General features: G+C 45.7%; 1 protein-coding gene across 7 annotated transcripts in view; it reads right to left on the reverse strand.

Annotated features, from left to right (window-relative positions):
• NEDD4L (NEDD4 like E3 ubiquitin protein ligase) overlaps positions 1–27,375 on the reverse strand; it is a 338,487-nt gene that overhangs the window by 206,418 nt on the left and 104,694 nt on the right. For all 7 annotated transcript variants that reach the window (XM_072822182.1, XM_072822146.1, XM_072822130.1 and 4 more), the window contains exon 2: positions 22,701–22,774. In XM_072822182.1, the coding sequence (XP_072678283.1) occupies positions 22,701–22,774 (74 nt within the window). The remainder of the gene's footprint in view (positions 1–22,700; positions 22,775–27,375) is intronic.

Here is a 27,375-nt window from a genome sequence, read left to right on the forward strand (position 1 = left end):
ACTCTGAAATTGCGGCCACCATCGCTGGGCCTCTGGGCTCAGAGCTTCACTTACTTCAGCACCATTCTGAACACCTTCATTATGTAGCTTCCCATTACAAAGATCAAGCTTCTAATCTTCAATAAAGTGTAGTAAACACTGCAGCTTCTGCTATAAAAATACAAATATACTGGGCACCTGGGTGGCTCCGTGGGTGAGCATCTGTCTTTGGCTCAGGTTGTGATTCCCGAGGTCCTAGGATCAAGTCCCGCTTCCGACTCCTCTTGGGGAGCCAGCTTCTCCCTCTGCCTCTCTGTGTCTCTCATGAATAAATAAATAAAATATTTTAAAAAAAATCCAAACTTACCAGTAAAGAAAAAAAAGTATCCATTGTATCAAATGTCAACTAAAAATCTCAGCCATTATAATTACCAGTACTCCACTCAGCAACTGAGTTTGTCATTTTAAGCTCTTTTAATCACTGCTTTAGTTCTCTTGAAGGTGCAAGAAGATGGATTTAAACAACAGAGGTAAAAGGTCAATCATGAGGTTCAAATCACAGGTGCTCACTCACTAAAGAAGTAATTTTATTTTTCTAAAACTGAAGCTTTTCCGACCTTTACGAAGGCAATGTAGACTCCTTACAGGAGAATCACACACACACACACACACACACACACACACACACACACACGTGAAGGAAACCCAGGAATCCCCTTCTCTAGGATTATTAACACGTTAGCACGTTACTACCCTTTCAGATCGTCTATATTTCTGTTTATGTGTAGGTTTCCTATAGAAAGATGGGTTCAAATTATACAGATCCATCCGTAACTGACTTTTTCATTGGCTATGTTTCCATGTCATCACATACCTGCATCATTTTTAACGGCTTCATACTATTCTGTTTTAGAGCTCTACTACAATTCAACTATTTTAGACTGTTTTAACCATCATTATGATAAACAATGCTTTGTAGGGACCAAGGGCATGCTGCACCCAAATACGCCACTTTGACATGATGATTATTTTGAGTTAAAAAGCTATCAAACCCTGTAGATTCAGGACAAGCTCTTTAACTCCCCCGCAACTACCTAAAAAGGAGTTAGAGGGGCCTGCTCCAGGAACAGAGTGATCAACATAGATAACAACAGTATTCTATGAACCGGGTTGAGTTTTTGGACAAAGAGGAACCTAACCTAGCAAGGTCTCTTTGATCAAGTCCTCTGTGTCCCATTGTCTCTGAGCGGCCCAGGAAACATGTATTTACCACTGACTCTTTTTCACCTCCTTGTGAACTACAGTCCTTCCCTTGGAAGCCCAGACCCCTCGCCCCCCACCCCCTTCTCCTTAGTTCAGAATGACACATACACCTCCCTGTGCTTATCGTTGGGATTTCCCTGTCTGTGTGAATTCCCCTTACCCTACTAAAGCTGATTTTCTCCTGTTACTCTGTCTTATGTCAATCTGACTTTTAGTCTGGCTAGCAGGACCTTGAAAGCGACGGGACATTCTTGCTCCCTGACGGCTCCATCCTTAGAGCTAATCCTCTGGATGTATATGTAAAATATAAATATTGTATAAAACATATATCTTGCATATGTGTGTAACATATACATATATCCTTAGGATATACAGACATAATACATTCCAAGCTATTTCCTTAGGAGGACAGTCTTCTGAAGTAGGTTAGGTAGATCATCAGGGATGTACATTTTTCTTTCAATATATCAATATCATTCAATAAGACACTTAAGAAAATTTAGAAAATATAAAAACCAAAAATAATTGGTATCCCTACCCCCCCTGATAGGTGTTAATTTTTTTATGGTGAGCCCATTCCAAGCTCTTCTATGTATGTATGTATGTATGTTCTTCTTTTTCCCAAATTTTAGTAAAACTGTGCCTAAAGGAACACTTGGTTGGTTTTTCAGAGTTTTAATTAAGAGAATTCCATAGGAAATATTCAATTTATCTACTTTAATAGCATGAATCAAACATTTATTTGGGAAGTCCTACTGTGGGCCAAAAGAAAGGCAACCTCAAAGTAAGTTAATAAACACTTTATTCATGGTCTTCCTGAGGACTGTGGCCCAGGCTTTCAGTATCTTTCAGGCTGCCCTGATGCTCCAGAGCCTGTCAGCTACAGGTGAGTAAGGGACAGATGGGGCTAGATAGGGGGCCAGGGAATCAGGCTCACAAAAATCCCAAAAATGTGGAGGTGAAAGGAAACCAGAGATAAAGAAGCAAACCAGACCATTCTGTCCTAAGTGCCAGAGGTAGGGTCTTGTTATTACAGCCACATGTGACTAAAAAGAATTACGGGACCCTAAGTAGGAGGCCATTGAAGGTGTTATCACTAGTCCTTAACTCAATGGTGATATCCAACACAGATCTTAAAAGGATTTAGTTTCCCTGGTTGGCTTTCAATAAAAGACCAAGATCCTGGAATCAGGGATCCAGTCCCACATCAGGCTCCCTGCATGGAGCCTGCTTCTCCCTCTGCCTGTGTCTCTGCCTCTCTGTATCTCTCATGAATAAATAAAATCTTAAAAAAAAAAAAAAAAGACCAATCCTACAAGCCCCCGGTGGCAACCCTGTGAGGATCCCTCTTGCTCCTGAGAGTTTTATTCTGTATCCTTGCTTAATAAACTTCTATCACTTTATTCACTCCTTTTTGTCCGTGAGATTCATTCTTGGACATTGTGACACAAGAACCTAGTTCTCTGGCTTCACAGGGAATTCTACCTGCAAAAGGGGTAAAGAGGTATACGTGCTTGCACGCCGTTCTCCAAATATTTGCATGCCACAAGGTATAATCTGGTTGTAAAAATTAGAGTTTACTGATCTCCGCACAGACATGGTCATCTTAATACATTTCCATCATTATCTGATTGTTCCAAAATATTGCCTGCATGCCTCTGCTTAGCTGCTTTTCTGGTTCTTCTTGTTTTTAAGATCTCCTTGAGATCACTTGAGAGGGTCACAGAAGGCTAACAGTCCCCTCCTGAAGCTTTAGTGCACACTATGAAGTTAAAGACGCTTCAGTTCTCCTGTGGCCCGCATGAAGTGAGGGAGGGAGGGTGGGAGGGAGAGAACATGAACAGGACAAGGTGGGAAACAGGAAAAGGCCAAGAGAAGACCTGAAACTACCCCTACCACTGCCCCTGGACTGTGGGCTTCACTCTGAATCATCACTGCCATTATGGTTACAACCTATGGGGTCATGAAAAACAAAACAAAACAAAACAAAAAAAACCTTCCGGCCAAAGAGATTACCCCAGGGCTGACCAGAATGTGCTCAGCGCCCACATTAACGTCTTAATCGCATTTTACATAGTTTGTGCCAGGACTTGAGAGCTGCTGCCATCGTAAGCTAGTAACCATCAGGTGTACCTGGGCTGAACCCGGATGGTCAACTGTCAGGTCCAGAACTCAAACCAGTTCAGCTGACAGGTGAAAGGTGTCCAGGGCAGATGGAGAGTTCCAAGACCTACCAATTCATACTCACTTTAATCCAAGGTTCACTGCTTACAAGAAGCTCCTTCCCCCTGGTTATGTAATTTCAACCACTCTGGTGTAAAGGTCAAACCTGTGGTTTTTGGTTTTGGTCAGAATGAAGAGATGTACCCCCAGAGCATTCCAGGGTTGGGGGGTGATGGGGGGCTCAGGTGGAGAACTAGCCCAAGGGTGCTGAACTTTTAAAGACAAAAGATCCTGCTGCCTTTCAAACAGCAGGCTAGGCAGACAGAAAAGCTTTACAAAGTCTAAAAATAGGTACTTGCAGCAGAATGGTTTCTTTCAAGAACAATTTTAAAGATTCCCAGGAGGTGTCAGGTGTTGAGTAAATATCAGAAGAGGATAAAGGCTTTCTGAGCTGAGCTGCTGGGGAACTGCAAAGCCTGGGGAGGGCTTCCTTTGCTGTGCCTGGCGCCCTGGGCAGGTGAAATAAAAGTCTTTTGTTCCCATCCCTGCTGTATGACAAAGGGCCTGGGAGAGAAGGTCAGGGCTTGGTTTCAGATGCAGGAGAGCAATGCAGAGAAATACTCCCGGCTTCTATCTATCTGGCCACACAGACTGGCAGGGAGGATATTAGACTGTGCACAACTGTTTGCATTAGGAAGCCAATGAATGAATGAAGCCCCGTGCAATGCTAACAATAAGCAGAGATTAATAACAACTATGGGTTAGTTGTATAATAATATAGATTATTATCCACTGTCTAATCCAAGTATGTGTTAACTCAACATCCATTATTCCAAACCAGGTGCTGGAGGCCAGTAGGCTGGTCCAGCACCCCGCCCAGAAGTGTGATGTGGCTGGAAGGTCAAGAGAAGACAGAGGGACCTGAGCAACCCCGCCTGGGGACAGGGCTGGGGCTAGATTCGATGAGTCCCCTGGGTGGCTGGAACAGAAACCAGGCCACAGTCAGGAGGCTCAAGCCCTAAGCCGGCCTCTTTCTGCAATCCCCAGTGTGATTCTAATGTACAGGCAGGCTGGTTCAGGGGCTCTGAGCCCTAACATCCTAGATGAACGCTTCGACTTACATGTTTTCTCCCAGTGGGTCAGTGACGACCTGCCTGATGACAGGAAGAGACACTGCACACGCCCCGTGGGTCAGCCTGAACCCTGGATGCAGTGCATGGGTCTGGCTAGACCATAACGCCCTCAGCAAATGCCTCTTTGCCCCACTCTTTCTATTCTGAACACCACCTAGCTCATCACCAAGGGCCCTTCTTCTATCCCTCAGAAGACTTCTGAAAATCCCTACTCTGCTGCTCTCTCTGGGTTAAGTGGGGGTCGCAAAGATGCACCCAAGAGATAAAGCAGGCCCTCTGGAAGGTGTGACTGCCCCAGCAGCAGTGCCTTCATACTCTCTCTGCCATGAGCGCAGACCAAAGACAGATGAATCACATGTTGAGGGGCAGAGAGCGGGGGTTTTCGGATTTGTTAATCCATGCTGGATTCCAGAACATAAAGTTCAGTCTGTTTTGGGTTTTTCTTACATGAGAAGAGGAAATAGCATTTAATCATCTCTGAATATCACTACCATACATTTCTATCTGAAGTGTCTGGCAGTTTGATTCTCATAATTAATCTTAGAATGTACTTAAGAGAACACAAAAATCTCTTTTTGTGGGAAGAGGAAACAAAAGTGGTCCCACTTTCCATGCATTCATCTCCTTCGAAAAATATTGTGTGACATGTTCATCTGTAATGAAGGGTACTAAACTCAAATCTTAATCACAAAGTTTTTAAATTTTGAATTTCTTCTAACTCTTCTGATTTATAAGAACCCTAGGACAGACCTTCCCTTCCTAAGCCTTCCTCTCTGGTACCCACCACTTCTGCATCTCTACCTGCTGATTTCTGCCCAGAAGCTTCACTCCTGCCCCCCACCCCCCTCCTCCCCAATCTGGTTGAGCAACTTTTCCAGGGAATGAGTGCAGAAAGCCAATGCTCTAAGATGAGAATGTCAGAAAGCCAGGCCAGGGCACCGCAGGTGCTTCACTGCCTGTGAAGCACCGAGTCTCTGCCCACGACTTGGGTCCAGCTCCAGCTCTGCCACTTACCTGCTCTGTGACTTCAGACAAAGTGCTTCACCTTTCTGATCCACAGTGTTTCTCATCTGCAAAATGCAAACGATGTCTGCCTCCTAAGACTGAGGTGATGACTATCATCTGATAGTAACACACGAAACCACAGTATCTCAAAATTGCAGTAAGTCTCAGACTCCGCTGCTTCATTTGTAAAAAGGCAAGAACACAGTAACACAGGGCAAAGATGCGCTGGGGAACGTGAAGTAGGAAGGAAGACGGGAGGGGCTGCGAATCATAGAGCTGGAGCCTGTCTTTTAATAAAAATGAGAGTTACTCAGCTCTAGGTCAACATATAGAACATTCCATTCCTCTGCTCACAGGTAAGGGGGGGAACCCAACAAAAGGCAAGCCCCAAACTTTGCTGGGGCCGCCCTCTCTCTGCTGGGAATGAAAACCCAGGGCTGCCATCCAAAAGAGAAAACCCAGCTGAAAATAAAACCAGCAGAAAAAGCAGCCAAGGGGAGAGGGAAAGTGGGGGAGCAGAAGCAATGCCGTAGCCCCAGCACAGAATCTCCCTGGGGTAAGGAACACTTCTGGGGAAAAGCCTCATCTTTTCTGCCAACCTCAGAAGGGAACGCCTAGTTTTGCATACCTTTCACTTCACACATGTACACGTGTCACCTGTTGGACAAATGGACAGATTAACAGGCACTGGTCACTTTGAGAAGTATTCCCAAATTGCTAGAAGCTCCACCACTTACTTGTCCTCCAAGAGTTTAAAGCTGCCCATTTCCTCACACTCCTGTCAACACATTATGCTATTAAATTTTTTTAATTGAGCACTTGACGGGATGAGCACTGGGTGATACGTCATATGTTGGCAAACTGAACTCCAATATAAATAAATAAATAAATAAATAAATAAATCTGACTTACTAGTTTTAATGTCAAAAAATTAAAAATAAAAATAAATAATTAGAAAAAAAATTTTTTAATTGAAGTGTAATTGACACACGGTGTTATGTTAGTTTCAGGTGGATAGTACGGTGATTCGGCATCTCTACCCAGCACCCCCCGGTGCTCACCACACAGGTGTGTTTCCATCTATTGCCATACATGTTATTACAGTATTTATTCTCTAGCATGTGCTGATAAAACTTTCATTTTTGGCAACATGATCTTTGAAAATGGTATTTTATTGGGTTTTTAAGTCACTATTTCTTTACTTACTGGTGAGATTGACTATCGCCATGCTCACCTGTCACTGGTATTCCCCTCTCTCTGAACTGCTGTACCTTCTGATAATTTTTCAGTTTAGGTTACTGGCTTTTTATTGATACATTCCTTATGTATTAAGGAAATTAGCTCTTTCTCTGTGATAGACACTGGCATTATTTTTCTCCAGTTTACCCCTTTTTTAACTTCATGACATGTTTTTGCCATGCATACATATTTTTTGGACAAATTCATCATTCTGGTCATTTAACCCTTCTCTCATTTTTTTAGTGAGATGAGAAGAGACTGTAAACGCATTCCAAAAAAAATCTTGAGGTTTGTGAACATTGTTAGTTTAAAATTTAAGTTTCTGGGCACCTGGGTGGTTCAGTGGTTGAGGGCCTGCCTTTAGCTCAGGTCCTGAACCCAGAGTGCTGGGATGGAGTCCCACATCGGGCTTCCCACAGGGAGCCTGCTTCTCCCTCTGCCTATGCCTCTGCCTCGTTCTCTCTCTCTCTCTCTCTCTCTCTCTGTGTCTCTCATGAATGAGAATTATTTATTTATTTTAAATAAAATCTTCAAAAAACGAAAATAAAATTTAAGTTTTTTTTTTTTTTAAAGTAATCTCTACACCCATTATGGAGCTCAAACTCACGACTCCTAGGATCAACAGGTACACACGCTCCTCCAACTGAGCCAGTCAAGTGTCCTGGAAATTGTTACTTTTAACAACATGTTTATTGTGGAAAAGTACTAGTCCTTTTGAAATGTGGTTCCAGAGACCCTGCTCACTCTGAGTTCAGCAGCAGAAACTCACAGGGAAGCAAGCCTCATCCGGGCCACAGATGTGGGTCATCTCACAACTGGGTCCTGGCAGTCAAGGCCTCCCTACCTTTCCAGTGGCAACTAGCAAAACTTGTGCTCCTTGCTGAACTGCATCCCCACGATGGGCTCTAAAACAGGTACCTTGAGAACAAGGCCATCCTTAAGGATCATCACTGATTGGCATCACTGGTGCTGAATAATCCATAATCAACCATGGCGCGTAACCCTGTCTCCCTGGCACGGTGGCCATGCTGTTTCAGGAAAAGGGTGGGCAGGGCTTAGCAAAAGAATACCTTTTTGGACCCAAAAAGCAAGACTCCATGAAAAATATTTCTAGAATACACTATGCTATGCCTTTAGAGAAACTTTAAAAACTGACCCAGGTCTCCTTGGAAACTTCTTGAGCTACCACCCAAGCTCCTTCTTGGACCCAGCAAGCCCCTGAGATTACCCTGGCAACACGTCCTCCTCTTGAGGCAACGCCTTGCCTCAGCTCCATATTCAAAACCATCTCAGGCAGCTTCTGGTAAGAAGCCAAGAGCAGAAAAGCCCTGCGAGAAGGGGAGACTGCTATGAAACTTGAGGACTACCTGCTCGTGAGAGGCAACTCCCCAATATGGCAGCTCCTGAGGAAACCAGACACATCAACCTTCCATTTGGAAGCCCCTCCTACCAACATAGGCAATCCTGAAGCCCACAAAGCACAAGCCCACCTCCTTTAGACAGTTGTTGCGGCTTTTATAACTAACTTCTAGAAATGAAGTTGGAACTCTTTTGACATCAGAAGTCGATGTGAATAAAAAGGACTGTGGGTAGGAGTGCCTGGGTGGCCCAGTCACTTAAGCGTCTTAATTTTGGCTCAGGCTATGACCTCAGGGTCATGAGATTGAGCCCCATGTCGGGCTCCATGCTGAGTGCAGACTGCTTTGGATTCTCTCTCTCCCTCTGCTCCTCCCTACCCCTTCTCTCCCCCCAAAAAAGAAAAGTGTAGGGGTGAAAATTTTTTTCAAAGAAACTTTTCTAGGTTAAAAAATGTTTTTGCAAACTTAAATGAGTCAGTGTAAAACTGAGGGAATTCAAAATCGAAAAAGCAATCTTAAATAATACCCACAAGTGCCCACTGTAGGGAACAGGCCCACAGTGCAGCACAGAGACTCTGAGTGAATGTTCAGTCCCCTGAAGAAGGTGCTAGAGGAAGAGCTCTCAGCCAAGAGGGCCCTGCAGAAGCTGTGGTCAGACCCACAGGCCTGGAGAGGGTGCTGCAGGATGCTGCAGATGGGGCGTGCTGGGTCCCAGCAAAGCACACTGTCCGGGCCAATGTGCACCCCGAAGGTGGCTAGACCAGGACGGGCAACCTCCCTGGGGAGCTTATTTGTAACTAGTAGCACACCAGGTCACGGGAGTAAGCTTCCTCCAGCCAGGGCTCCCAGAGCAGGGGGGCCCAGGGTGGGGACGGCATAGGGAGGGGTGGGAGATGGGGTCAGAAAATGAGGTAGTATATGGGGTCAGGGGAGAAGCATCTTTCAAAGTAGCTTCCTCTGCAGTTGGCCAAAGATGCAGAAGATGAAGGGAGGTGAAGGATTATAAACTCTGAGCAGACAGGGACCCTAAGTTCCCTCTACAGGGCCTGGACCACTAAGGAGCTAAAAACAACATCTGAAAAAAAAAAATCAAGGCACAGAGCAGCCCGCGTTGAGCTGCGGCCAGGAGGGCCACCAAGGTCACCTCGGGCCCAATGATCCAGGAGGCCATTCTCCAAGTCCTGTCCACTCTGGGCCTGCAGGAGGGTGATGCGCCCCTCATCACAGCAGCTTTTCTGCACTCCCCAGCACCCCCTGGCCACAGAGAGGAGGCAGACTGAGCTCTACAGGGCGCCTGGAGTGCTTTCTACAGGTACCGTGGAGTCTAACGCCATTACAGTCGTATGATGTCATTGTTGTGCCTTCCCCTCAACACACACACACACACACACACACACACACACACACAGACACAGACACAGACACGCAAAAGATCTGGGGGCCTGTGCTCAGAGCGCCTGTCTGTCACAGCAGGCCCAGGGCGGAAGGCCAAGCAGGAGGGACTTTTACCTCTGCTTCTTACAGGGCTGCTGAGGTTCCACAACAAACGTGCAGCTTTTTCCAGCTGTCCTCAACATGCATTTTTTTTTTAAGATTTTATTTATTTATTCACGAGAGACACACAGAGAGAGGCAGAGACACAGGCAGAGAAGCAGGCTCCCCGCAGAGAGCCCCATGCGGGACTCGACCCCAGGACCCAGGGATCACACCCTGAGCCGAAGGCAGGCGCTCAACCCCTGAGCCACCCAGGTGCCCCAACATGCAAATATGAAAGTAAACCAAAACACTCGCATCGACCTTTCTCATTATTAACCCGGGAAACAATTTATGATGTGCTGCCCAGGAGCACAGCTGGGCTTCCTTGTCTGGGAGGAGCAGGAACACGATCCATCTCTCTCCAATGGACACTCAAACTGTCGTCTTCAGTACGTACGTCCTTAAGGCTGCAACCCAAGTATAGGCCCTGGTAGTATTTCTAACCTCATCGGGCCCAGCAACGCTTCTTTTGCCATGCCTCACTGTTACTAGGGACCCTCTCTGTGTCGTCTACCCTGCACATCAAGGCTCAGATACTACACAAATGCCCAAGATGACACAGTGTGGTTAGAGCAAGGCTTGGGGAAAGCTGCCTGAGGGTGGAGCCGCAGTGACCCAAGTGTCCTCTGTGATGACAGTGGCCAACACCCTCCGCCCTACCAGCCCTCTCTCTGCAACCCGGGGGGGGGGCGGGGGGGAGAGGCGTCATCAGGTTTCTCAGGCTCTCCACCCAACAAGGGGGTGCAGAGGTACCCTGCCACTTCAACAGCATCTTCTCACTTGAGATGGTTTCGGGTCTCTTGGTTTTATTCACCTGCCTGCTTTGGCGGCTGGCATGTTCTTCAGCGGGAGGTGCCTTGAGAAAACTGTAGGACTTTGCATTTATCTATGGTTCTACGGTTTTAGCATTAGCAGGGGCTGTCACAAGAAAACATTATCTCAGGAAAACAGTCGGACAACGCACCTCGGCCTTCAACTGAAAAGAAAATGAACTATTTTAATATCTGCTCAAACCAACACTCATCTCCCTCATTTTTCTCCCTGGCGGCTTCCAGTTTTTCTGTTCCACAGAAAGCATTCGTGGCTTTCCTCTGGTTTTTGCCTTTTGGCAGCATTTGCAAACCCCAAGAAATGGCAAAGGGAGAGAAGAACAGGATTGTGACACGAGCAGATAATGACCCAGGCCATTTTCTTCAGTGGGTGTTTGAACCACCCCGATGCTGTTTAAGTCAGTCCTTTGCTGTTACATACCCCCTTGGCAGACTGCCCCGACAGCTTCGTGGGCACCCAACAGAACTGCATCAAAACAAAAATCAAACCCTCAAGCACACCTGGGAGAAAATTAGCCAATCTGGCACTTAAAAAAATATTTTTAAGTGCTGCTACTGTTTTTGGAAGGTTATCAGTCTGAAAAGTAGTGCTATCTATGTGCATCATTAGCAATCTAGCTACAGGGAAGTAAAAAAGGCTTTAAAAGTATTTTCTTACTTATTTACTCATGAAAGACACAGAGATGCAGGCAGAGGGAGAAGCAGGCTCCCCGCAGGGAGCCCGATGTGGGACTCGATCCTAGGACCCCAGGATCACAACCTGAGCAGAAGGCAGGCACTCAACCACTGAGCCACCCAGGTGCCTGGAGAAAAAAGGCTTTTTATTTAAATAAACCTCTCGTCTTTTCTGAATCTAGTTCTTCAGGTCATGAATTTCTCCATGAACTTCTCTGTAGTGGTAAAGACTTCTCAACCACCTCACAATTACAGGCAAAGGGTCTTTTTTAACTCCAGAGCCAAATACAAATATTTTTGAGATGATCAATACCTGTTTCCCATAATTAGCATGGAAAGAGGTACTGTTTATAATGATTATTTTTCTATATTAAACATGTCAGCCTGGAAATCCCTTTCTTGACAAAACAGAGTGCTAAGTTCTGATCCATCCAAGTGTGAGGCTAAAAACACAGTATAATTCATTTTGACTGTGAATGCTACCTGTTCCATACTGGAACACAGTACCCCTCATTTGAAGAATTTCATTTCTTCCCAGTATCAGTTACTTATTCTTTTGCAATCTGCGACATTTTATTTTAATGATATGACAAGCTTAGGAAGTTATTGGGCAGAGAAAGGAAGAGAAAAAGGGGGAAATAAAGTTAATGCTACTTATTGTTTACTTTAAAACCAACCATGTAAAAAAGTAGGAATGGCTTAAAGTAAAATTCTTTCTCCTCCATGTGTCATGATCCGAGAGGGACTTAAATACCTGTTAAAGCAAAGATCTGAGTTAATTTTAAAAATCAGAACATTAAATTTAAAAAGAACTCCAAAGGACTGTTAGACCTGAATACCAAGTTCAGTCCAGAATGAACACACACCCGACGATACGGCCACCAGAGGGAGTTCTAACTCCCCGATACATCTTGGTGGCCTCGCAGAAAGAGCCACCCGGGAAGCCTTCAAGGTCAGGGATGCTCGCAATCCCTCTAACTCCAGCGAACTGGACAGAGGAGTTAAGGGTGAGGGATTTCTTAAAGGTTTTGCATTTGTAGCAATTTCAAAGGAAGAAAGAGCTGGAAATAATGCACGTGCTAGTAGAGGATTTTTGTGTTCTTAACACTGATAATGTGCACAAGAAGGAGGAGGGTCTTAAAGATACATACAGAATAAAATAAATATTATGAAATGAGTGGGTAAGGAAGATCTGGCCACGTATAAATCACTGGGAGTGCACAAAAGCAGGAGAAATAAACCCAGCCAAGTGGCAGGAAGGGCGCCAAGAGCCAAGGGGCTGAGAGGAACGTGCAATAGTTTGCCAAGCACATTGGGTGGAGATGGGGTGGGGGGTGTTGGCAGTTATGGTTTGGTGGCCCTGGGCCAATGTGGGACCACAGCAGGGTGCAGAGGGAAGTTCCAACAGCATAGCCCCATGCGCCCACGGGCAGCTGCATGGGGTGAGCAAACAAAGCCAACGCCCCGGGATCTGAGCAAAGTGAGCGGAGACAGGGAAGCGGGGGGGGGGGGGGGGGGGGGGGGGGGGGGGGCTCGGGGCGGGGCGGTGTTGGGGGGGGTGTAGGCATGAAGGACAATAAGGCGGCTGTTGTGCAAGACAGAGAGATGGTGGTCGTCTGGGCACCAGCAAAGGCACAGGACAGGGAGTGTGGCTGCCTGGGGAGGTGGAGGCCAAGACACACTGGAGGATACACGGAGGGCTCCTCTGTCAAGGTTAAGGAGCCAGGACTTAATCCACAGCAATGACTGATCCCTGAAAGGTTCGGCCAGGAGAACACGGTCTGTGCTGGAGAGACAATTCTATAGATGTGAGAAAGGACGGGGCGAGAGGGCAGACGCGAAAACCACCTGGGAAGGCCTCTACCCCCACGGAGATGAGGCTGGGGGGCAGGAGGGATGGAGAGAACCCAGGACACCTCCCAGGTCCCCAGCTCAGGCACCTCGATTGTGGTGGGAGCCGCCAGCTAAGACAGATCACCGCAGAGAAAGAACAGTTTCAAATATTCTGACGTTCCAGGCAAAGAGTGTAAGGAGCAAAGCAAAGATCCTGAGTTATACGACCTCATTAGTCATTCAAATCTCAGGATGGTCAGACTATATATTTAATAACTGAGAAAATGACATCACACTGCAGGGAGCCCGTAACCCATTCTGGAAATTTCTTTTTCCCGTGTTGCAAATTTCTTTTTTACTGGCCAGACTACCTAGGTAACGTTTAAGAATCACTTCAACAAAATTAAAGCCACCGTTCACAGTGAACACCCAAGAGCTGACAAGTCAGAGGCAGAGAATATCCAACCAACACTATCATTTTCTCACTAGCAAAAACAACCAGAAAGAAACCAGGATCACATTTTTAAGATTCACCCGTTTTGATTTCCCAGTCGGCCGCCCCCAAACGTGAAAGGTAGCATTTCTTTCAAAGACTTCACTGTTTTCCTACCATGAACGCTTAGAATTTCAAGCATCTAAAAATAACAGAGACTTGAAACAACAATCAGTTCTTCAAAAGCGGAAGCACAATAGTGCACCTTGATCAACAAAGGCAAGAAATGCAAACAACAGCGCTCAGAGCACATTTACTACCCATGCCATTCGGCACACCAGAAGGAATGCTAGCACAAGCTCATTAAGAGGCAAGGCGTCTGTTATATCACTTGTGTTGATATTATACAGCAGAAATACCAGTTCTTTTAATAATTGACTCAGGAGCTCCATATTGCGGATTCCTTATTAAACATTACTTGCACTCAAGGTCCCAAAGTCCCAAAAATATTCAGTGGAGCAATCGGGCAATATTTAATTGCGATACACTAATTTGTTTATTTATTTTTAGACTTTATTTATTTATTCATGAAAGACACAGGGAGAGACAGAGACACAGGCAGAGGGAGAAGCAGGCTCCCCACCCCGTAGGGAGGCCAATGGGGGACTCGATCCCAGGACCCTGGGGTCACACCCTGAGCCAAAGGCAGATGCTCAACTGCGGAGCCACGCAGGCGTCCCACGATACACTAAATTACGTGACTGCCCATCTGCTTGTACACATAGAAACTCAACTGTATTATTCACATATTGATAGACAAAGCAGTGAGAATCATTTTGTCCAGGACAGAAACATTTTTGCAGTTGTATTCATTTGCAGACTTCAAAATCCACAGCGCACATCTAGAGAGTTCCATAAGCCATATTGTAATCATGCTGCCCTTGAAGGGGGGGAAAGAAAGAAAAAAAAAAATACTCCTGCACTATCTAGAAAATCCCATTCCTCCGCGCCCAAAAAGTCAACACTGACTCAATGCCTGTCTGTCGACTAACCAGCAGCTCTATGGAAGAGTTGAATCTGAAAATCATGACCAAATAATACTGGCACTCCCCATGCTAAATATGTATGTTGTAGAAAATCAGTAACTTCTACTTCTCAGAGGGTGGCAGGCGGGGGCCTGGGGCCCTGGCACAGGGCCGCACCCATCACACACCATCCCCCCTGCCTCTGCGCTCCTCGGGGACTGCAAGTCCGGCCCAGCCTACGCCCTGGACCATCGGGCCCTTCTCAGAGAAGCCCCCGGCCCCCGACTTAGAGAACCACACACGGCCCTCCGAGAAGGCTCTGCTTCCCACTTGAGAACCTGCCAGTTCACTCAGGGTATAAGCCATCTTAAACATTTTATCTTCCAGGTCCCTCCCCCAAATATGAACCCCAAGTAGAAAGAATCTGATCAAATCTATTGACAATGTTTCTTAGAAGATGAAACGTGACAACACAGGAGATTTGTATCTGAGGAATGTAGTAACGCTTGGCGATTCCAGAGACATGGGTCCATTTTTATTTTTTATTTTTTGTAAAGATTTTGTTTTTTATTCATGAGACTAGAGAGAGAGAGAGAGAGAGAGAGAGAGAGAGAGACAGAGACACAGGCAGAGGGAGAAGCAGGCTCCATGCAGGGAGCCCGACGTGGGACTCAATCTCGGGACCCCAGGATCACGCCCTGGGCTGAAGGCGGTGCTAAACCGCTGAGCCACCCGGGCTGTACATGTGTCCAGTTTTAAAAGCATAACTTCTAGGTAGACCAGGGTATCTTCACCTTCAGTGGCAGCGATGCTGTCAACACAGACGCAGAGTGGGCCCGGGCCACACTATTCCCAAGGCCTCTCTGAGGCCCGGCCACCCAACGTGTTGGCGAGTTGCCTTCACCTCCTAAAAACGGGGGAACCAGGACGCCTGGGGGGGGGGGGGGGCGGGCTCAGCAGTTGAGCGTCTGCCTTCAGCTCAAGGCGTGACCCGGGGTCCCAGGATCGAGTCCCATACTGGGCTCCCCGTAGGGAGCCTGCTTCTCCCTCTGCCTGTGACTCTGCCTGTCTCTCATGAATAGATAAAATCTTTAAAAAACAGAAACAGGGGAACCATTGCCTGACACAGAAACCTCTCCCTCCTCCTTTGATGAGGAAAGGGTGGTGGAGATCCTCTCCCTCCCAGCGCTGGGTGGACCTCCCTCACACGGGGTCTTCTGGCCATGCTTCCGCAGGCTTGGTGGTTAAGTTCAGTTTTTGTAAAATAAATACTGTCTTCATTGTCTTACACACTTAGAAATGCTTTCATTTCTGACTCATCTCCAGTTGGCCCGCTGCCTTGCTTATACTTCAGCTTCTTACACTCTTTCCCACCTCCCCCCAGCAAGGAACATGGTGAGACAAATATGGAATGCTTTGGGATAGAGCAAGAGTGAAGGTCTTGCAGGGGTACAGGCCGGGGAGGGGGTACCCCCATGTGAAAATCCCAGCTGAGGAATGAGGGGAAGAAAGAAGGAGGGGTAGGAAGCCGGGAGGGAGAGCGAGGATGGGCAACCCCTCCCCCTTACCAAGGCCACAGACATCCACTCTTCACCAATCCCCAGAGGTGCCTTCTGTAATTACATGAGTTGATTAAAATAGTGCCCACGGCTCTTGAGCAGCTTTAATTTTTCAATTTTTTTCAGGCTCCACTCTGACCAGATGAACAAAATTTGTCGTGCATCCATTATTATGTACCCATGTCCCTCATCTTCCTGAAACACCTCGAATTCTCTGCCTTACAGACTCAGTGACCAGAGAGCACTGCTCTAGACTCTGATGACAATGAGGGCAAGGTGTCCTCCAATTTTCCCTCTGTTCTGTGCTGGACCATAGGGCAGAGCAAAGGCTCCTCTCATGATGCCAACATCTTCATGCATCAAGAGTGAAGGCAAAGCAGAAGATTCTGAAGGAGGGCTTCTCATTAACACATCAGAGAATGGGATAAAAGTGTGGCCTGTCTCGTTGGCTCCTTCATTACTGAAACTGGGATGACACCAAGACCAGTTTATACAGACAGTTTTACAAATTATCATACAATCCCTGCACAGCACAGCTTTTTCAGTGATTCAAGATCATTCTAAATAATATTACGACACTGGCTGGAGTACAGCAAACCCTGGGGCCTGGCGCAGAATAGAAACACGCTGGCCCTATACACTGACCCATTTGCCACTTCTAATGTTGCCCTCTGGGAAGCCGCACAGCCTGCATGGTGTGCAAGCTATGATCGACATACTTTATAAGGATATTCCATATATATTCATGCATTCAAAGACTAGGAGATAAATACGAGCATATAAAAGGCTGTGTGTGTGTGTGTGTGTGTTTTTAAAGAAGAAGAGATTTCTATTCGAGAGGAGGAGGGTACTATCCTTTAAAGTCCTATCGGGGTAGGTGTACAGTTGGAATAAATAGAGTCAGGCTCCCTGACTCTCACATGAGTCACTGTATGAGCTCTTAGGTGCAGGGATTTTAAGACAAATACTTGGCTCAAAGGCCATTAGTGTTCATGTTGTGATTCTCAGCAATGCCCTGGATAGTGAAGGCCTCCAGAGAGGAGGCAGGTTTGCAAGCGCCTGCATGTCACAAGCACCGTCCCAGCGGAGTGTAAGGTGCTGTGCAACTCACCTGAGGAGATGCCTGTGCAATGGGAGGGGATGGGGAGAGCAGCTCATTATGTTAAAGACCACCAGTGCAGGGGTCAAAACCAAACACAGGTCCGTCCCTCAAGGGGCCACAGGGCTGTGCCAGGAAAGGAGGTCAGCTGCACAGAATATAACAGGAAACGTGGGGCCTGGGTGCCCAGGAGGTCATGGCCACATACAACGAGCGCATCCTATAGATAAGACCTCCGGCTATGCCTCGTGTGTCTAGATGGCCAAGATTTTCCAGAAGCCTAGAAATAATGGATTTTTAATAGAAAATCTTCCAGATGTTGGCTCCAGGTTTTCATTTCTTCGACTTAGAGCTCCATGGCCAAAGAAGCACACCTGTGAGTTCTGTTTAGTCCATAGGGACCAACAGTTTGCAAACTCTGGCTGAATGATGTCCTAGAAGTGCTTACAGTTTATCAAGAGGACCTGAGGGGGCCCTCAAGGTACTTAGAGCCTCAAGGTTTCCCAGTTGGGTAAAAGGAAACTTATTCTGGGCAAAGTTTTCAAAAAACGGCAAAAAAAAATCCTATTTGGAAAGAAAGGGAATTGATAGTTAAAATTTACATGTGTACAGCGTGTAGCCAAAAGATCGCTTCACCCACTTCTTGCTGGTCACCTGAGGGAAAAGTAATGACTGTGGATGGAATGGAATAGCCCCACATTAAGACTGGGATCCGTCCTATTTTAGCACCATTGGTTGTAGGACAACCGGACATTGTGTACCTCCTGAGCAAACACCATTCCTAGTCCTGTCCCCAATGTTGAAACTGAATTTGATCAAGTCTTTTCTTAAAAAAAGATTTGAGAGAAAGCCTGTGCACACAAGCTGGAAGGGCAGAGGGAGAGAGAAAGAAAACCTTACACAGACCCCGCACTGAGCACAGAACACAATATGGGGCTTGATTGCACATGACCCTGAGATCATGACCCGAGCCAACACCAAGAGTCAGACACTGAACCAAATGAGCCACCTAGGCACCCCAGATAAAGCCTTTAGATGCCATTTCTACCAAACAGGAAACCCAGGAGGGGAAAGAGTACATTAAATGATACGACAGCCAACGATCAAATGTGGTCAGACAACCCACTGACCATTCCAGGTTATCTACAAAGGGAAGAGGGGAGAACGGATTCTAGATTAACACGATTTTAAGAGACTTACCAAAATTAAATGCAACTCATGATTCTCAATTGAATTCTTCTCTAAATGGCCCTGTTGTAAAAGGAACGGTTGGGGGGATTCAGGTAAGGGATAGGAAGAGAATTAGCCAATTACTGTTAATTTTGCAAAAATTGTATTGTGGTTATAAAGGAATATGCTATTTTTTCGAGATGCAGGCTAAAGTACTTTGGGGCTAGATGTCATGATGTCTATAATTCACTTTTGAATACTTCAATTAAGAAAGAAACAACTGAAGAAGCCAATGCAGCAATATGTTGACAACTTAAATCTAGATAATGGGACAGAGGTGAGGCAGGGCCACAGAGCCATCACACTGTGGCAGTAAGTCTCCATCACCAGCAGACCGGATTTTTTTTTTTTTTTGCCACATCCCTCAATGCCCCCAAGTGTGTGTATGTTCTACATGTCAAATCACTGCCGGTCAAAAGAAAAAAAAAAAAATGACAGCAACCCAAACAGGTGTAACTTGATGCTAATAGCTCAATGCACAACATACACAGAAGCAAGTGTGAAATGAGAGTCTTGGAATCTTTCATTTAAAAGCATGAAATTCTAGAGCAGGTTTGTCTTAGCCAGCGTTGCTCAATTTTCAGGAGCAGCTTTACGGTCTCAGATGAGTCCAAGTAACCTCAAACAACTGGTCACAATTCAGGAGGAAAAGGGAGACAGTAGGCCTAAAACTTGTATTTAAAAGAACCTAATTCTAAATAAATAAATAAATAAATAAACAAACAAACAAACCTAATTCAGTTACTACTTAAGCCCATGACAAAAAGTTAGATGTCCTGAGCTACAAGCTTCCCTGAAAAATACAGTTTGAAACTTAAAGATATTCTGAGTTTAAAATAAGAAAACACATAAACTAAGATCTTACTTGGCAAAGTAGATCCACTCTACATCAAACGACTTTATGCTATTCACTTAGAATTCTAAGAACTTGGTCCGTAGAAGACATAGGTAGTTCTTTAAATCCGATTTTTTTTGGTAAAGACTTTATTTATTTATTCATGAGAGACACACACAGAGAGAGAGAGAGAGAGAGAGAGAGAGGCAGAGACACAGGCAGAGGGAGAAGCAGGCTCCATGCAGGGAGCCCAACGTGGGACTTGATCCCGGGTCTCCAGATCACACCCGGGGCTGAAGGTGGTGCTAAACTGTTGAGCCACCTGGGCTGCCTTAAATCTGCTTTTAAAAAGTGTTCAGCCATTGAATTTCAGGTTTTAGAGAGACCCGAACAGTCATGTAGTCCAATGGTCTACCCAGCGGCTCAATGTTTATCATTTGGGAAGAGCCTGAACCTACCATTAGAAAGAGCAATAAAATCTGATCTGGACTGGGGTGGGAGCTGGAGTGGGGGGGCTCTCCTGGATTCCCCCAACACCACACTCTCCCTCACGAAGACAACGGACCCATTTCCAAGATGGAAGCAGGTACTCCACGTATGCCATGTTTCCAATATAGTTTTACTTCTTTTTTGACGTCACATTGGCATTTTACAGGTGGTGTGCTTTTTTTTCTTTCGAGTTAGATTTTCTTTTCCTAAGCTTTAGAAAAAAAAAATCACGTGACTTTATTTTTTTTCATAGTATGGGTCATCGAGATTGGAGGTCTTTTACCTGGGGTGACCCATCTCCACATACATCCTATGTTCTGACCTCCCATTTGACTTAGCATCTATTCCAGACAAAAGTGTCCCTGTTTAGATAACAGATTATGCGGCTGCCCTTCTTTGACCTGGAGGTGTGGCCAGAAGAAAACATCTTTCTCTACGAGTACCATCTCCACATGGACCAAATGCTCAGACATTCAAGACCAACAGCTCAATTACCAAATCTTCTCTAAACAAAGGCTCTTTTAATGAAGTTACATTTTGCTGGAAAGAAGCTGGAAAATGATCTTGTATTCTCTCTCGGTGCAAGACTGGGACAGAGAAATGCAGAAAAGAAGGGCATTTCAGGTACAAGCCTCTTAAGGGTGAATCACTGCTGGGATCAAGCTCCATATGGGCTCCCTTACTCAGCGAGGTGTCTGCTTCTCCTCTGTCCCTTCCCCTGCTTGTGCCGCTTGCTCTCACTCCCTCTCTCTCAAATAAATATTAAAAAAAAAACAAAAACTGAAAGGCAGAAGTAGGATCCAGAATTTATGGCTCACCTTCCAGCATTTGGTCCATTAAGTCACACACTCTCTTTCCAATGATCATCTTGAGGTAGTCTCTGTAATTCCTCTTACACCCTGCTGCTAAGAAATGATGCTGCCTCTTTTCATGTAAGAGGTAAAAACTCAAGGCTCAGATTTGTCTGGCTCTTCTAAGATTTGAAGCCTAATCCCAATACCAATTTTAATCTCAGATTTCTTTTTAAAGATTTTATTTATTTATTCAGGAGAGACCCAGAGAGAGAGAGGCAGAGACACAGGCAGAGGGAGAAGCAGGCTCCATGCAGGGAGCCCAACGTGGGACTCAATCCCAGGCCCCCGGGATCACACCCTGAGCCAAAGGCAAACACTCAACCACTGAGCCACCCAGGTGCCCCTTAACCTGAGATCTTAACAGGCTGAGAAATACAATCTGAATCCATTTCATTTTTTTTATGAAGGGCTTTGCTAAAACAGAAACGACCAAAATAAAAGCCGCTGAAATCTTCCCAATCCAACCTCTTCCTTCAAAACTATAAAATTCATGGAAAAGAGTGAGAGCAATAGCATTCTGGACATAAGAGCACAATTTACTGGTCAGCATGCAGATGTTTCAATTAAAAAACAATCTGCCCATCTTGTTCATGGTGCGCTGCGTGGCAAGCAAGAGAAATGAGAGGTCTCCAATTCCCTGTTAATTTGTACTCTAGTAGGAGACAGACAAATGAAGTATTAGGGCAATCACATGGGCATGAGTGCTAAGAAGGAACCTGCAGGTGAGATGTACTTCCCTCCCACACCACCAGCAACTCACAGCGGTGCACACGTGCACGGTTCCCGTGATAGCTCAGAGAGCTAACCCTCACCATCAGTCATCCGAGGCACACAGAAGTATGGGGAACATTTTTTTAAGACTTATTTATTGGAGCGGGGAGAGGGCAGATGGAGAGAGAGAGAGAGTCCCAAAGCAGACTCTGCGCTGAGCGTGGAGCCCGATGCAGGGCTCGATCTCATGACCCTGAGCTCACCACCTGAGCTGAAACCAAGAGTCAGATGCTTAACTGACTGTACCACCCAGGTGCCCCAAGTATGGGGAGTTTTTAAGATCTCATGGATATCACCTTGCATCAACTTTATTTATGTATTTTTAATAATTTCTCTAGGTGCTATTGGAGTATCTTATCGGGATGGGAAAAACTAAAAATGTCCATGAAAACAGGACAGAAAACCAAAAGGTCTGCCTACCCACAGCAGAAAGGGGCTCCTGCTGGGCGAACAGGAAGGGGAGGTTAGCTGGACAGAATGAGGTCCTGTTACAAAGTGTCCAGCATCACACAGAGGCCCTGATGCCAGAGGGTGACTGTGGGCAACAGTTGGGGGGATGATGGGACGAAATGAATGTTCTCTCAGCCTTACAGTGGACCCAACGTGAACAGGGCAGGGGAGCTAGGGGCTTGTTCCAGTGGTACTGGCGTGTGTGGCCCGGGGAAGCAGTAACCTTCCTGGATAAACTTTTGTCAACCATAGAATAGGCGAGTTGGACTGGAACACCTTCACTGTCTCCTCCACGTCTAATGTCTTTATTCCCCCAAATCTGATCCAAATCCCAGTTATAAGTGGCTGTAACCTCATTGGCTACTAGTCCAATAACTTACTGCAACACACCACAGGGCCAACAGGAACAAAAGAGCTGATTTCGAGATACAGGAATATCAGGCACAGTACTCAAAAAAGCTAAAGACCCAGAAATCCCAGCCTGCTGGTGCTTCCAGAAAAGGCACAGGAATCCCTAAATTCACTCACATCACCAAATCTCTCAATTCAGATTATACATGCCAGGGAATACCCACTTCTGGTAGGAACAAAATAATGCTTTCACACACACACCCCTAAATTAGGGATTTTTTTTTAAAGGAAAGTATTAAAATGAACACACATTACCCAAACTGTATTTTTCTATGGTGAAAAACAGAAGCATCAGAATCCAGGCTCCTTGTGAAATCAACCCAGATGGAAGGCAAGACCCTTGCACAAAACGTAGACCTTGGACCAGCTGCCTTAGCACCACCTACTAGAAACTCCGTAGGTGGGGCCCAGCGATCTTAGTTTTAAGAAGGCCTCCGGGTGACTCTGATGCATGTCTGAGTTTGGAAAGTGCTTGCTTGCTCATCAGACACTGACAAAACAAAACAAAAACAAAAACTAAACAAACATACCTGGCCCCAAAGATGTCCTTTTTGGCGAGATCAATTCCAGAAACAACCTTCACTCTGAGAATACGTGACTCTCCCTGTTGGAAGAGGAAAAAAAAAAGTTTAAGAAATGGACCTTCAATGGGTCACCATCTTACCCAATATGCAAATGATTTCTGGTTCAGACCAGTACTGGGGACACAGAGCCCATCAGCTCAGCACAGCAGTTCTTCCCTACACTGAAGTTCAAAAGGCAACATTCCAGCTCTAAAATCCTACAGCCCTAGAAATTTAAAACACCCTGGGGCGCCAGGGTGGCTCAGTCGGTTGAGTGTCCGACTCTTGTTTCAGCTCACGTCATGATCTCAGGGTCCTGGGATCGAACCCCAAGTCCAGCTCTGTGCTCAGCGGGGAGTCTGTTTGTCTCTCTGCCCCTCCCCACCACATGCCCTAATAAAAAATAAATAAATCTTTTTAAAAAATTTAGACCATCCAGGTTAATTTAAGTACAAGTTTAATTCAAACTACATCATGCAGATCCATTATATGGGCCAGTAAAAGATTTCCCAGTTGTACCAAGAACACAGTGTATGTCTGAAACCATCTGGATCTTTAATTTTAATGAAAAATGTACTTAATAAGTAATTCTTTTATTTTTAACTTTAAGAAATAATTCCTCTATGGAAATGTATATATTTGTGCACATAGCCTGAGACAGAGAGGAATTTCATGTGGTATATCATTTTCTCAAAATTACAGTTTCATAATGTTAGTATTAAACAAGCAAAAGTAATTCCTCAGTTGCTGTGAAAAAAAAAAGCATCGTCGTAAATGGAAATCATCCCAAACCATCTCAGAAATCACTCATTCATTTATCCACCTGCTTATTTTATACACTCCAACATTCTCTAAGCAGCTCCTATTGCACTGGGCATTGAGCAACATCTTAAAATATAGATACGAATACACTAAGAGTTTTACAAGGGACAGGAACACATATAGCACAAGACCCCATGATGGGCTCGCACCAAAAGGCACAGGTTAGAGCAGTAGCTAAGAGCTAAGACATTCAGGCTAGAGGAGCTGACTTGCTCTCAAGTTTCTGGTCTGGGTCACTAAGTGTTAACGTGGACTGAAAGGCAGGAATAAGATGAATTCAAGGTGTCTATGAAACCACCAGGTGGTGGGTGAAAAAAGACTAGGTAAATGGGAGAGACACCTGATGTGGGTCACGGGGAGGTGACCAGTGTAGAGTGGTAGTTGGTGGTTACAGATGCAGAGGAACATATTCAGGAAGGGTGAGGAGGGGAAATGGCTAGGGGTGGAGCTCTTGGGCATGCAAGCACCGAGGGGGCAAGAGAAGAGGACGGTGAAAGCCAACTATCCAAGTGTTTGGTCAAGACCTGGCTGAAGGAAAGAAAACCCAAATGATTCTGTAGACTATGTCAAAGGAGGCAGGATGATTCCGTAGAACTATGTCAAAACATGAAGAGAGGAGGCCACCAAGCTCTGGTGTCATTTAGCTCACACAATGAGCAGGCCTGCGAGCAACCGGAACTGAGCTGGAGACGTCACTTTCCAGGACTCTTCTATCCAACCATCCCGACGTGGGGCCGACCACATGCACACACAGCAGAGACAAAGAGGTTAAAAAAAGGTTTAGCAACTTGTACGTGCTTAGGCTCCCTTTCCAAATGAGGTCTGTCTGCATTCACGTTTGGATTTACTGTGCTTGGCAGGCTTCATGAAAGGGTTCAGGCAAGCAAGGGGTAACTAAAACGTGACTCTGCTACGGCGAGCAGTGTCTCCAAGTGGTTACCAAAGCTTCCGGGTTAGGTGCCCTTCCCTTGGTCCCTTTAAGCAGGCACTGACTGCTCTGACATTTCTCCCTTACACACCCCAACTGCCAGGCATCAAGGAGTCTGCTAGCACAGCGGTTATCGGGCCTATGGCTCTTTTGTCTCTGCCAGCACACTGCACCCCAGTGCCCATCATCAGACTTCTCTGATGACCTTCTCTGATGACCTCAACCCAAGGAATGCCACAGTAGATGCATTTTTTTACACGTGGATAAAATTTGGCAGCACCTTCATAGAGTTTCCAGTACACCTGGGAAGAGTTCAAGGCCCACTAGCACATACAAACTGAGGATCGTGGGTGAAGACAAAATCTGTGTCTGCCACACTAAGAGGTTAAGACTACCGGAGCGGGAATGAGGAACAATTCAGAAGAAATGAGGACAGGGAACAGCTGGTAGGGAGCATTCTTTTCTGCCTCCCTGCCTTCCCCATCCCAGTTCTCCATCCGCTCCCCACCCCCATGACAAAGACGCCCAACCAGCAATTCTCGCCCAATCACCACTGTTACAGAGGGGAGAAGTCGGATGGCGGATAGTGCTAAAGGAAGTGCTAAGTCTCCAGGCCAGTCCTGGGTGCTGGCTGAAGAAGGAGACGGTGGATCTGGTCTGTCAGGCAGTGACTCCCTCCATAACCAACACAGGCAGGGCAGCAATCTTTCCACCCCAGGCTTGCACTTGTCGTCGAGTTAGGGAAGATAAACCAGGGACTCTGTCTAGGGTGGCGACCAATGTACAGTCAGTCATAGAGCAAACACAAGAATTCTGGTAAGAAACAGTCTCTTTGTCTCATAACCCTTGGGATTCTCAAAACTCCTAGGCAGTGTCCCGGACTTTCCACCAACTTCATAGTGGGCTTGACTGTATCCTGTCTGGATTCTAAAGAATAAGAGAAGCCCAGCTCATACCCGGTTGGTTCCCTTAGGTTTATATTAACATCCGGTGAATGTTCTTACACTGGGCAGACCTACTCTTCAAAAGCATACATTTTAAAGTCAGATAACATTTATATGAATAAATGAATAAAATAAACGTCACTGAAGGAGTAAGTAGAATTTTTTTTAACAGAAATGAATAAATATTCATTTGGTAAACATGAGCACCTGTTCTAAGATCTAGAGACACAGCAATACGGACTGACAAAACACCTATGCCCCCCGGCCCCCCCCCCCCCACCTTCTGGTATTATTGAAAGTTCATTGTATACAAGGGCCTCTCAACTACATGGGGTCACAAATCGGGCTTCTGGAGGGCAAAGGGTAATACATAACATATATTTTAAAATTATGTACACACATCCTTTCACTCAACAGAGTCTCATTTGGGAATCAAACCTAAGAAAATAAGCACAGAAAAACAAAAAAAGAAAGAAAATAAGCACAGGTATGTGCACAAAGCAAACCAAAGAACAGCTAAAAGGACAGTCACCAAAGCATTTTTTAATCAAAAAAAAGTCCCTCTAAAGTAGATGTTTCAATGTTCACAGCAATTCTGTGCGATGAGCTGTCATTAAAAATGCGTGAGATTCTGGGGCACCTGGGTGGCTCAGTAGGTTAAGCATCTGCCTTTGGCTCAGGTCATGATCCCAGGACCCTGGGGTGGAGCCCCGTGTCAGGCTTCCCACTTAGTGGGGGGGAGGGTCTGCTTCTCCCTCTGCCCCTCTCCCTGCTTATGCTCGTGCACTCTCTCTCAAATAAATAAAACCTTAAAAAAAAAAAAGTGTGAGATTTTGTAATGACCTTCATTCATTCCACAAGTGTTTGCTAAGTACCCACCATGTGCCAGACACGTTATCTGGGGGCACAGATATGAACAAGATGGAGTTCCTGCCTCAAGGAACCAACAATCTAAAAAGGCAGACAAAACATAGATATTGCAAACAGGAATTTCTGATGGTGGCAAGTGTTGTAACAGCAAGATGAATAAAAGCAACTAAGCTCAATAAAAGCAACTAAGTAGAGGGAGAGGGGGAGGATATTTAAGACCCATGATCAGGAAAGGCCCCTTTGGAGAGCGGACATCTGAGCTGGACCCAGAGGAGACAAAGGGTGATGCTGGGGGTGGGGATTTTCATGCAGGGGTGACACCACATCCCGAGGCTTTGGAGAGCAGGTCTGCATTGCAGGGAGAGGTGAGAGCAGAGTGGTACGGTGGGGCCTGAGACCCAAGCGGTCAGCCTCTGCAGAAAGTGGGCATTGTCCCAACCATCTCTGGAATGTTTTAAGCAGGGGGCTGATAGCTTCCCATAGGATTGAGATGGAGAGGGCATCATGTTCGAAATAAACAACTTGGTTTATAAAAAAAAGTTGCAAAAACGGGTTATACAGTTGAGTTAGGAATAAGCAAGGCAATCTACAGTTGTAGCCCCTTTCCACCTGGACTACATTTCCCAGCATGCCTCGCAGCTGGGTGGTCATGTGACTACATGCTAGCCGGTGGCAGGTGCACAGAAACAATGTAAGCTTTTTCTGGCTCTCCCACTCATCATGCATCTCCACCTCACCTTGCCCCCTCCACCATCACCTGACTGACCTTGTCAGGACACTGAGCTCCAAACAGACTTGTACTATTTCTTGCCACTGAGTACTGAAGGCTGCTTTAGCAGGCGACCTTTGCTCGTATGCAATACAATCTCAATTTGCAATAAATATCGATTCTGTATAAGCACAGAAAAAGACATATAAAGGATTAGAGTAACAGCGATTACCTCTGAATAATGGATAACTTCCTGATTATCTACATTTTTTTCTTTTTGGAACATTAAATATTTTTCTTTGGGAATTCAGCTTTTGTAGAAACTTCAAATAATACAGAAGGAAAAAAATTTTTAATCACAGGCTTAGG

This window comes from Canis lupus, chromosome 1 (assembly GCF_048164855.1).
Source record: "Canis lupus baileyi chromosome 1, mCanLup2.hap1, whole genome shotgun sequence".
In the NCBI taxonomy this organism is placed as follows: Eukaryota; Metazoa; Chordata; class Mammalia; order Carnivora; family Canidae; genus Canis; species Canis lupus.